The following is an 11,890-nucleotide window of genomic DNA, read 5'->3' as shown; positions in this document are numbered from 1 at the left end:
AAGGTCAACGATTCTCCAAGATCTACGGAGCGGCCGTAGCTTCCGAAGGAAGCCCCCAAATCTTCGAGAGGCCCTTTGTTCGCCAATAGCATCTTTCTATCAGACTTTGTATCTGCTGGTTTATGTTGTGCGAAGAACGTTGATTCTTTTGAAGTAATCATATTACTTTCACTTTTCCGTCGGCCTGCCAATATGGACCTGAGTTCCCTCTTGGCAGCGGAGTCCGTACTTGTTCTGTTGACAATGACATCACTGCGTCTCCGACTGTCTTGGAGTAGGCGAGACCGAATGGCCTTCTGACTTTTTGGATCAACGGCGTTCAGGCGCTCCTCGATTTCAGCCTTGACTAAACTCGGTGAAAACCCCAACGAAAATATCTTCGATTCGAGACGTATTCTTCGGTTATGTTCAGCGACACTTTGAGCATCTTCGGAAACACTTCGTTCACTTTCAGAGACAGGACTCATGTTCGGGTCTTTCCGAGCGATAGTTCGGAAAGTTTCTACCCTGAGTTCGTTCTTCAAAATGTCCTGATATACTTCCCTCTCCCGTAAATGGCATTTCACGCGCCCTATAATTTTGTCATGGGTGATTTCTGCCTGTTTGGCGTTCCTCGTCACCCCGACGGTGTATCTGTGGAGCCGGTGGTTTTCGATGTCGGAGAACTTCTTGGTGCTCTGCCGCTGCTCTAGGGACAAACTGGTAACCTCGTTCAGGATGGAACCTTTGTGGATGGGGATGAGGTACATGTTCTGTTGGACCTTTTTGTTGTACATCTGCGGCATGATGCTGCAATGAAGATACAAGAAATGAAACTGATATAGTAGTCGTTGGATTCTTGCTTGTTGCTTGTTCAGTTTTACGGCACGGCTGCTGGCAACAACCAGCCCTGTAAATCTGCACTTTTTTCTACCTTCCAGGCACGGCACCATGACGAATATGAAAACATCCAATAAAATCGTAGGCTTAAGCAATTTTTATATCCTGATTAAAGATATTTAAATATGGCCACCATCAAGTCACACCATGATTGCTGGTCTTCCTTTCTCAGATAGTGTGGAAAGGGACGTTCAACTTTGGTCGAAAAGAAAATTACACCTACCTTGTTGGCGTTTCACTGTCTGTGAAATCTAAACGAGTCTCCTTTCTGGCAAGCTTTGCTGGCCGATAGTTAAGAAAGAACTTATTGTTAATTTGAAAATCCTGGTGGGAGAAACAAGTCGATTCGGGCATTTATTGATAAGTGGAAGGCCGAAAGTAAGTTCAACAATAAACTTCAGCCTGTTCATAAAAACATGCACGATTCACAGCGATACAATAATACAGTAGCTATTATACTTGTACTGTTATACGATTGAAATGGCCATCAACGTTTGACGTCATATTTATTATTATTTGCCCAAAATGAAATAAAGCGTCACTCCAATAAGCCACTGGACTATGATTTGCTCTTATCAAAATAATATTTTTCCGTGAAAAAAATCTGTTGGTTTTCTTTTCATAGCTAAATGTATTTGTTCCTCTTTGAACGGCGTTTTGAGTATTATTGTTCCATTTGAATTCTGAGGTGTGTTCTTAGGATGTGTGTTTAAGAATTAACGGTCTCTGCCTTGACTTTGGGAATGTTCGACTAGTTTAATCGAATGAACTCAAGTCGTGAAGCTCAAGTTTCAAACAAATTTTGTATGAACGCTCAAAAAACAGAGCATCTTTGGTTTATTTATTTACCAAAATATTTTTGCGCATTGACCATTCCTTGATCGAAATATGATGAAACAGCAATAGCGCTTAAAAAGAGTGTGTATAATTCTTTTGAAAAATATGCAAAGTGGAGTAAGCAAAGTGGAACATGTGTGGAAAAGGAGGTGACCGTATTTGACAAGTTACAGTAGCTTAGATGAGTAAAAGGAGAAATGTGAATGCCTACTCACAAAGAAGGCAGAGTAACCTCAAGGCCCACAGTTCACCGCCTGAATTCCCTGAAGTATGTCTTGTTTCACGGTCCTTCCTGTACGTCTTATACCCAGAATCTCTTGGAGAGTCTCAACGAGGGGTGCGCTGACGCATAAACGATTCCTGAATCGACTGGCTGGAGCTGTAGATTTCAGATTTTAGAGAGAGGACGCGTAGCAGGATGGGCCAGGCATGCCAGGGAGCATTAGAAGAGAGACATGATGCATGGGTCTTGGCACGTATACGCATCTGTGGCGTGTTTGTATCCATATGGTGAGGAGTCCCTGGTCTAATCCAGTGGGATCAGCTGTTGAGGTTTCCTATTGATTTATAATGGCGTTTAAAATAACACACTTATAAACTGGATTAGGTGGGATAAGCTTTTATATATCGTTCTGTTACCTAGAGCCAAGGGAACCCTAGCAAATATCATCCTGAGGGGCACAGTAGAAGGCAACCGAAGACGCTGTCGACCAAATAAGATTGTGATGGACAACGTAAAGGAATGGACGGGAAAAGGGACCGAAGCGCTCATCCGCCTCGCAGAGGATAGACGTCAAATACGGTGCCATGTAGTCAACTGTACAGGGTCGCCCCAAAGGCAGCATGGCTACGAAACAAATAGAAACATAGATAGACAGATGCTATCTGTTGGTGGACTCCCTGGGCCTCCCTGCCTTGCTTGAATTACTATTTTTCAGCACGTGAGTGTGTTAGCAATAATCTAAAAGGAACAGGATCAGCCCATTGAAATAGGCTCTGATCCACTCTCGTAGAGACAGGACGGGCCAAGCTGAACAATCAGTCCACTTGTCCTTGTCACAACTTTGCTTTTTTAGGTACAAGCTGCGACTTGAATTTCAAATTGTGCCTTGTCCTCATCTCAATTTCACCGCAGCAGTCCTTGGTGGCACATTCAAATCAACATGTACACCTCCGATTACATCCATACTTGACCAGACAACCAAGGACTGCCACCTCAGTAGTAAAAGACCAAAAACGCAGCTACTCGAACACAATAAGAGGAGTTAGTTGTGCCAACACCAATGCCAGCATCTCAATCAAAAAACAAAGCGCAAAACATGAATCTAAATTTGCTGGATAATTTCTTTATTAGAAATGACACACGGTGGAAATGATGAGCGATAGAGAAAAAACACCCCTCTGATAAGATTATACATTTAACAAAGTCAAAAATAGCTCTGCATCAACAGCTTGTAAATTTCACTTAAATTATAAAAAATCAAAAATATTCTAAAATCATGTCAATAACTTAGCTACCCTTCATAAAGTCTATATATTCAAAAACATTGTGAGAGAGTTCTTGTAAAATGCCCTTTGTGTATATTCTAAATGTATAATACATCGTAACAAAATCCTGCGTGGAGAAGAGAGTGTCCGCGAGAGCGAAACCCATCGTGGACGGAATGAATCCTCGACCGTATTCGAAAAACCAGGTCCCGGCAGAAAACTGGACAGCAGTAGCTTCACCCCAGACGTGGACGATGGTATCACCTGAAAAGACGGGAGTTGAATTGAGAATGGCTCATACCAGCATCTAAAAGCACAAAGAGAAACTTTTACATCGAGATGGACCAGTTCGTATCCCAGGTTGTCTTCATGCATGGAAAGGGAAATTTCATTGACATCTACCACTAGAGTTCAAAGCAGATGAGAAATCTAGCATTCCTACAAATTTCTAGGAAGTCAAACGTCATCTCTGGCACTCAAAACCGGGATGGATTTGTCGACGACTTTTCATTTCTCCCATATGGCAAGGTTATGATCACTTCCTAACAAATATTGAACATACCCGGTTTATGAACGGTGCTTTTTATTTCACCCTCCTTCCACTGGCGAAATTCCCCTGTCAGGACTGTATCAGATATATTTGCCCAATAACGACCTGAAAATAACAACTGAAAACTGTTTCTTTTTTCAATATTATCAGATATGTCAAAAATCACAAAAAGGTCTGGTCCTCACATTACCAGAGGACATCTCGATTCCTTCCAAGGAACTGCTGCTTCGTACTAACTTATAATTTACATAGCTGCATTTCAACGGCGGGTAATTTCAGGGCATGGTTGGCTAATCCGAATCGGAAAGTTACCTTGGCAAATGAACTCAGTATTTTTGGCAACACAAACCTGAGTGTCCACTGGTATCCACCGCCGTCCCGAAGAACAGGACATATTCTGTGAGCGAGGCATGCAGCAAACACATGCTGCCCATCCATCCACCAGCATTGACGAAGATCCACTGAAGGTCACTGTTGGGCAGGATGTGACCGGGGAACTTCTGTCGCAGCTCTTTCAGGATTAGTTTGTAAGCGACTGCTGGGTCTTTGCCTGGAAGAATAGCGATTTAATTACTGTCGGGGGTTATTATTGTTAGGAGGGTATTGTTAGCTTTTTGCCATCCTCGATTACCAGAGTCAGTCATTCATATGCTCCTCCCCTTGCACAAGACTCATAGACAATTCCGAAAAAGTTGGTTTGCGCTGAGCAGTCATCCGTCTCACCAGGAAGAAACACTTACTATAGCTTGTGCATTAACCAACCCCCAGGTCTCAGGCTGGAATATGGGTACACATAATACATGAATGGCGTTCATAACATAGGGAGTGCAAAAAGACAAATATTTCATAATTGAAGATGGCCAAAATTAGCCTCTCTGCTCCTGCCTATAGTCCCCCTTTAACAGTGTACTGTACATGTCACATGACATCTGAAACAGTGTATCCCCTTGTCTTACCAACATATTTCTTGGCCATTGCATGAATTTCATCCTGATCGAAGAGGTAATCTTTGTAGGTTAACCAACTATGAATAAGCAAACAAAGTATGGCCCCATAAAAAGCAAGTTTAAACACCGTACGAAGCATTTTTGGCTGCGATTTTTAGTTGTTATTTGCGATTTGTACCATTCCTGGAAAAACTGAATGAGGGAGGTTTACTCTGCATGACGTCACTTGGGTGATCTTTCAATCTTGACACGAGAGGCGCTGATTTCGTCGCTACAGGGATTCATACTGGAGATAAAACATTCAGTATGGACACTTTTGGTTGTGGTTATCTTAGGGAGGGATTCATACTGGAGAGAAACCATTTAGTGGGAACTTTCGTGATTGTGGTCATCCGAGAGAGGGATTCACACTGGAGATAAACCATTCAGTAAGGAAACTTTTAGCTGTGGTTATCTGAGGGAGGGATTCATACTTGAGATAAACCATTCAGTATGCATATGGACACTTTTGGCTGTGTTTATCTGAGGGAGGGATTCATACTTGAGAAAAACCATTCAGTATGGACACTCGGTGGTTATCTGAGGGAGGGATTCATACTGGAGATAAACCATTCAGTGTGGACACTTTTGGCTGTGGTTATCTGAGGGAGGGATTCATACTTGAGATAAACCATTCAGTATGGACACTCGGTGGTTATCTGAGGGAGGGATTCATACTGGAGATAAACCATTCAGTATGGCGACTTCTGGTTGTGGTTATCTGAGGGAGGGATTCATACTGGAGATAAACAATTCAGTATGGATACTTTTGATTGTGGTTATCTTTAGGGAGGGATTCATACTGGAGATATCCTGAGGAAATCAGGGGATTCGGGGAATCAGGTACTGGAGATAAACCATTTAGTGGGGACTTTTTGTGATTGTGGTCATCTGAGGGAGGGGTTCATACCAGAGATGAACCATTAAATGTGGACTCGTGAGATTTTGAGGCAAATACTGAAATAGGGCTAATCAGGGCTTGGTATAAGAGAACAGACTTGCCCCGGATCACATCTACTCTCCCATTTGTACTTTCCCGGGGGCGAATTCTTTTTCCTGAACCTTTCGGGCAGTACAGTGTACATTTGTACACAGGTTCTCAGCCAATCAGAATCCGATAAATCTGAAGAAAGCACCACATTGTCTAGTGAAGTGCGTTGAAAACAATCAGTCTTGAAAAAACACATTGCACGAAATGATAAATTTTGACTACTGTATGCAAAGCAGCAGGAATGGCTATTCTACTTGTGTCATTTGAACCCATTTTGCTTGTATAGTTTTGTTTGTATTTTATACTGTGTAGTAGAACTTATAACAATAGATATTTCTGTAAAATTATGCTTCAAATAACGCTGTTCTCAGCATACAGTATCGAAATATACTGGAGGAAGACCATACACATGAGGCAGTATCGAAAGACAAGTCTCATTGCAGAGAAACATATTCGCACTGGAGGAAGACCATTCACATGAGACAAGTCTCATTGTATATTCACACTCAATATGATATCTGAAGGACTATCCCTTGGATCTTGGAGATGGGCTATTGTTATTGTCCTTTCTGTAGGTAGGCCGATGTTGCAGAAAGCATAACACAAATATCTAAAATCTAAATAACAAGGGAAAAGAAAAGCATTAATTTTTTTTCCTGAACCTTTCGGGCAGTACATTGTACATTTGTACAAGGACTTTCAGCCAATCAGATTTCGACAAATACATGACGTCAGACGTCTCAGAAACATTAGGGTATACACCTTTCCAGAAATGAGGCGCTGAGTGTCCGAAATAGTGATGTCATAAGGGGAAACTAGGCCTTATGGTGTGGGGACAAAGGAGATAGTCATGGTTGACCAACACACTTCAATGCCTTTGATGACGGAAAAGGGGGAAAAGGTTAGTTCCAATACAAGCCACCAATTTTGGGAAGCATGTGTAGTAGAGCGCTCGTCAGAAATGGCAGAATACGATGTTCGATCGCGAGTTCTAATCCGGTTGTGGACAACATTTTTCTTTTTCTTTTTTACTTCATATTTTATTTTTATAATGCGTTTCTTTTCCCTTGTTATTTAGATTTTAGATATTTGAGTTATGCTGTCTGCAACATAGGCCTACCTACAGAAAGGACAATAACAATAGCCCATCTCCAAGATCCAAGGGATAGTCCTTCAGATATCATTGTCTCACGTGAATGGTCTTCCTCCATTAATTTTCAAATTCAAATTCAAAATAAGTTTATTTACCGTAAATCATGTAATGATACATAATGAATAGGCGAAGTCAAATAAACTTGTACAGGTGCGAAAACTACACTATTGTGCAGACAAATACATGAAGTAGAACATAATGCAAAATGGATACTTTTAAAAAATTTTAAAATTTTAAAATTTTAAAACCTAAAATTTTAAATTTTAAAATAACAATGACATTCTTGGTTTTAAGGGACTGGTTACATTACGAATTACGAATTACGAATATGCTTCTCTGCAATGAGACTTGTCTTTCGATACTGCCTCATGTGTATGGTCTTCCTCCAGTATATTTTGATACTGTATGCTGACAACAGCGTTATTTGAAGCATCATTTTACAGAAATGTCTATTGATATAATTTCAAGTTCTACTACACAGTATAAAATACAAACAAAACTATACAAGCAAAATGGGTTCAAATGACACAAGTAGAATAGCCATCCCTGCTGTTCAAGTTCAAGACTGATTGTTTTCAACTTGTGTATAAAGATCATACTAGCTCATACGAGTCACTTCTCGCAGAGGACGCTTCGGTCTCCCTACATCTACGCAGACAGAGAACTATTGCTGAAGAAGTGTACAAAATCCTAGAAAAACAAAGACCCTCCTACTTGTTGAACCTCATAAAAGAAAAAGAAATCTCGCACAACCTTCGTAGTAATAATGTGCAGATCAATCATTTTAACAGTATATCATATGGTAAAAATAGTTTTATTTATGAAGCCTCACGGATTTGGAATGACCTGCCAAACCATATCCGTGAGGCCAATAATTTTACCATTTTTCGTAAACTTTTATTAACTTGGAAGGGTGATAAATGTAAATGTGCTATGTGTGCTTTTTAAACTGTGTTTGTACTATTGCCTTTTAGAGACATAACCCTGTAGGGCTATTGTTTTACTATTTGTAAATTAATCTTGTGATAACTCTGTATTATTTATTCTTTTGTTATTTTAATCATGTTAGATATCGGTTGAAGAGCCCACCACAGCTCACGTTTTTTATGTATTCCCATACCGATGAAAAATAAAGTTTATCTTATCTTATCTTATCTTTTAACGCACTTCACTAGACAATGTGGTGCTTTCTTCAGATTTATCGGATTCTGATTGGCTGAGAACCTGTGTACAAATGTACACTGTACTGCCCGAAAGGTTCAGGAAAAAAAATCGCTTCCGGGGTACTTGCTCAATCCCCCAACAAAAAGTCCAAGGGAGCGAAACGACTGGGAGCGAAAAGTTCAGGGAGCGAAACAACCGCAGTTCTATGTTCTCACACAGCACGGCGCCACTAGATGGTCCAAAATTGGCAAGTTATCACATCTCGGCTACTGCACTTTCTTCCAATTTCGACGCAATTTTGGCATCAAATATAGTATCTGCCTGGATTATTGGCTGCTCAACCGATTTTCTGATATTTTGAGTTCAAGTCGGATACGAATTTATGCCACAAATGGTTTTAAATGGTAAGTGGGCACCCAAAATGATGACAGTTTTGAACAAGGGGTTTTGCCCCGGTTGTCCACTGTCCAAATGCATGCAGAATGCACTACTGTGTTGTGTACATTTTGTAGTGTATATGGCCTTGTTTACATTATGCATGATACGATGGGATCACCGGATCACCTAACATTATCAAATTCATAAACTCATGTTGCAGGCACTTAAAATTTGGTTAGGTTAGTGTGAGGAGTATATTTAGACTTTTAACGTCGATAACGATTTTCGACAAAGGCAAATGTACACTCGGAATTCGTCAAAACAGAAATCCTGAAGCCAACTTCCGACAAATTCCAAAAGCTGTGACTGTGACCCTTTTTTCCAGGTACACCGTCCAAACAATTTTTGTCGAAATCGCCCATTCTATTTATTAATAAATTCCATCAATTTATGCATGGTGAAAACGGGAGCCAAGGTAGGCCATAAATATAACGCAGGCCACCGCTGCCCTGGCAGCCAGTGCCCTCCTGGTACGGTTGACTGTCAATTACAATCAATTCTAAGACTAACTTGCTTGATTCTCATTAGTAGTACTACTAGTAGATAGGTGTCCTGAATAGACAACATGGGTCAATGACAATGAGTGAATGACGGTCAATGTAGGCCGAGGTCAGATGTCCAATTTCGGACGAAATGAAGATTCTAAAGAGGATGAATCCTGCCCAGTGCTCAAATATAAAATGTTTCAACATTTCATCCAGTTGCCAAACTTGTAGTATACAATGTATGGTAAAATTAGGCTCTCAGTTGTATAAAATAGAACACTGACGAATTCCACCCGAAATGATGATGACACGCAATTAGCCGTTTGTCGGTTAATTGCCCCAATATGGGTAATAAATTCTCGATAATTTGATGGGAAATAGTTCTGTTGTTTTGATGAGCGATTCATTTTGAGGTGCGGATGCTCTGAATTCTCACGAGATCAGATTCATTGCCGAAGTAGCGCATGGTCATGATGACTTACAGATTTGCCCGATGTCATCAGTAGGCCTGTCAGTCAAAGCACGGTACGAAGCCATGCTATACAAGCCATTTCGGCAAAGAGGGCCACTCCTGACCACCATAGGGCTACCCAACCATGATCGATTTTATAGTTGCGCAGTAGAGAGGTTCTACTGTATAAGAAAAACGTCTGAGCAGGTAAACAGTGGTGCTAATAGCAGATCTGCAGGTATAAGTCAGATGCATACTACCTCTAGTCAACTGCACTGCTTACAGGTACATGTAGTGATTCAGCCAACCATCATGGCTATTCCCATTTTACCTGACCGGTTTGTGGACACATGTGCCAGGAATATAACTGTACCTTCAAGGACCCTATAGCAACAGTTATAAATACACCTATGGAACCGCAGACCGGGCAATATCCGCCAGTTTCCTCCTGGCTGCCATGCAACAGAATTTGTGATATTTGGTGAGGGAATGTTGATGAACTCATGGAAATGGTGCCTTTTGGTTTGGACCAGAATGTAAAACATGTAGTCATACCTTCCGTTCCCGAGATTGTATCGACAACAAACAGCTGAAAGACAACCATTACCACCAGGGTGCTGTTTTATCAAATCAAACCTTGTATCTTGTCTCTTGATTGTCCGCTCATCAAAAAAGTGATACCAGTGCATTTCCAAGTTCTTCAAATGATTGTAGTCCCTAGTGTGTCTCGATTCTCTTAGGTCGGCAGTGCAGATCTTGTCTTTATCCCTACGATGATCCCTTCCATTAGGAAAGGGTCCATGTCTTGGCCAAGTCATGATGACGACGATGACATTCCTTGGCAAAGAATTTGAATATTATTCGTGGCTGTCATAGAGCTGGTTCAATGATGGCAACAGAGCGATTTCTCGGCCGATATGATTGAAAGATGTTCCATATTTGCTGAGTTGGTGTGGCAGCTACGTGGCACCATCATGCCTCCAAGAATGTTGGGGTCTTGGCCTCAAGGTTGCAACACTGAGAGGAATTTCTTTGAAGTTCTTTTAGAGATATGGTCCTAGCTTCAGGTGTGGTTGTTCCAGCAAGAAAACACATGTATGTAGCTATCAGTTTGGCAATCTCTAAAGTTGAAATTGGTGGACCAGTGTTGAGATTTATTTTTAGTTTACATGTAAACACTGATTGAAAAGGAAATGTTGTACAGCATACCACATCAGAGGAATTCTTGTCTACTGTTTCGATCGATGTGGTTGGCCTTGTTCCTTTACAATTCATGCAATTTGGAATTTTCCTAGAGCCTACATTTATGTATGCAGGCTCCAACAAACTCAATGACAAAAATGAAAACCGACATATGCTGAGAATGAATCAGTTCATATTTAGGGTGGGAGTCAGAGATCTGGAGCCCTTCCCATCAATCGTCCCTGGAAAATTTGTCCCCGAGGAAAATTCGTCCCCGGATAATTCGTCCTCGAGGATAATTCGTCCCTGGAAAATTCGTCCCTGAGGAAAATTTTGTCCCCAGAATATTTGTCCCTGGAAAATATGTCCCCTAGGATAATTCGTCCCAGGGAAATTCGTGCCCGAGGATAAAACGTACCCGGAAAATTAAACAAAAGTTGAAAGTTTCTGACATTACTTTCTAGTAGTAACTACTACTTACTACTTTCGACTTTTCACATTCAGTGTTATATCTCTAGTTACTACCCTACTAGCTAGTTACCTACTCCACTCTTTTCATAGTAGGAAGAGGTAGGCAGGCGAAATAATTTATTTTTTTACAAATAAGTATTTTTACTGGTCAGAATGAAAGAAAAACTCTAAATTCTTCAATAAAATATTTCGCCTGCCTACCTCTACCTATGAAAATAGTGGGGTAGGTAACTAGCTAGTAGGGTAGTAAAGAGAGATGTTACACTGAAAGAGAAAAATCGAAAGTAGTAGTTATTACTACAGTCCATTCGACAAGACTTAGAGTCTTGGAAAGTAAAATCAGAAACTTTCAAAATTTTCTGGGGACGAATTATCCTCGGGGACAAATTTTCCAGGGACGAATTATCCTCGGGGACAAATTTTCCGGGGACGAACTATCCTCGGGGACGAATTATCCTCGGGGACGAATTTTCCAGGGACGAATTTTCCTTGGGGACGAATTATCCGGGGACGAATTTGCAGGGACGAATTTTCCGGGGACGAATTATCCGGGGACGAATTTTCCTGTAACCATAAATGTAACAGTCAGCGCTGATCAGAATATGAATTTGTTTCAGCTGATATCACTGACAACTGACTCATGCTGAGCGCTCCCAGACCCAGGCCTGATATAGAAATCAGAGAGAGAAAAAAGTGTTTTTTTCATGACATGGAGTACGCTGTATGCTTCCATGTTCAAGGTGGAAGGCAATGGCCAATGTCTAGTGTAACACATTTCAATGCAGGGGTAACTTCATGGTCTTTGGTGACCCCAT

The 11,890-nt window shown here is 41.0% G+C and overlaps 2 protein-coding genes across 2 annotated transcripts in view; one reads left to right on the top strand and one right to left on the bottom strand.

Moving 5' to 3' along the window:
- Positions 1-3,042: 3,042 nt before the first annotated feature.
- On the bottom strand, positions 3,043-4,892 carry LOC135496975 (sigma non-opioid intracellular receptor 1-like). The gene is made up of 4 exons (XM_064786582.1): positions 4,711-4,892; positions 4,104-4,304; positions 3,767-3,859; positions 3,043-3,468 (listed from the first exon to the last, which is right to left on the bottom strand). Exons 1-4 carry the CDS (start codon positions 4,838-4,840, stop codon positions 3,227-3,229), a joined length of 666 nt encoding a protein of 221 aa, XP_064642652.1. The 5' UTR covers positions 4,841-4,892; the 3' UTR covers positions 3,043-3,226.
- Positions 4,893-8,295: 3,403 nt separating this feature from the next.
- Positions 8,296-11,890, top strand: part of LOC135496451 (activated Cdc42 kinase-like) — a 53,015-nt gene continuing 49,420 nt past the window's right edge. Inside the window, exon 1 of the mRNA XM_064785762.1 lies at positions 8,296-8,452. The gene's annotated coding sequence lies outside the window, so the exon portion shown is untranslated. The remainder of the gene's footprint in view (positions 8,453-11,890) is intronic.

The sequence above is a fragment of the Lineus longissimus genome, chromosome 12 (genome assembly GCF_910592395.1).
Source record: "Lineus longissimus chromosome 12, tnLinLong1.2, whole genome shotgun sequence".
NCBI lineage: Eukaryota > Metazoa > Nemertea > Pilidiophora > Heteronemertea > Lineidae > Lineus > Lineus longissimus.
This window is presented reverse-complemented; position numbering and strand designations above follow the sequence as displayed.

Bases quoted from the DNA above. Each gene is read 5' to 3' on its own strand.
- LOC135496975 (XM_064786582.1), bottom strand. From the start codon at position 4,840: ATGCTTCGTACGGTGTTTAAACTTGCTTTTTATGGGGCCATACTTTGT. The intron at 3,860-4,103 runs GTTTGTGTTGCC...TGTTATTTTCAG, and splicing joins GGATACCAGTGGACACTCAG to GTCGTTATTGGGCAAATATA. The intron at 3,469-3,766 runs GTATGTTCAATA...CCGTCTTTTCAG, and splicing joins AAGCACCGTTCATAAACCGG to GTGATACCATCGTCCACGTC.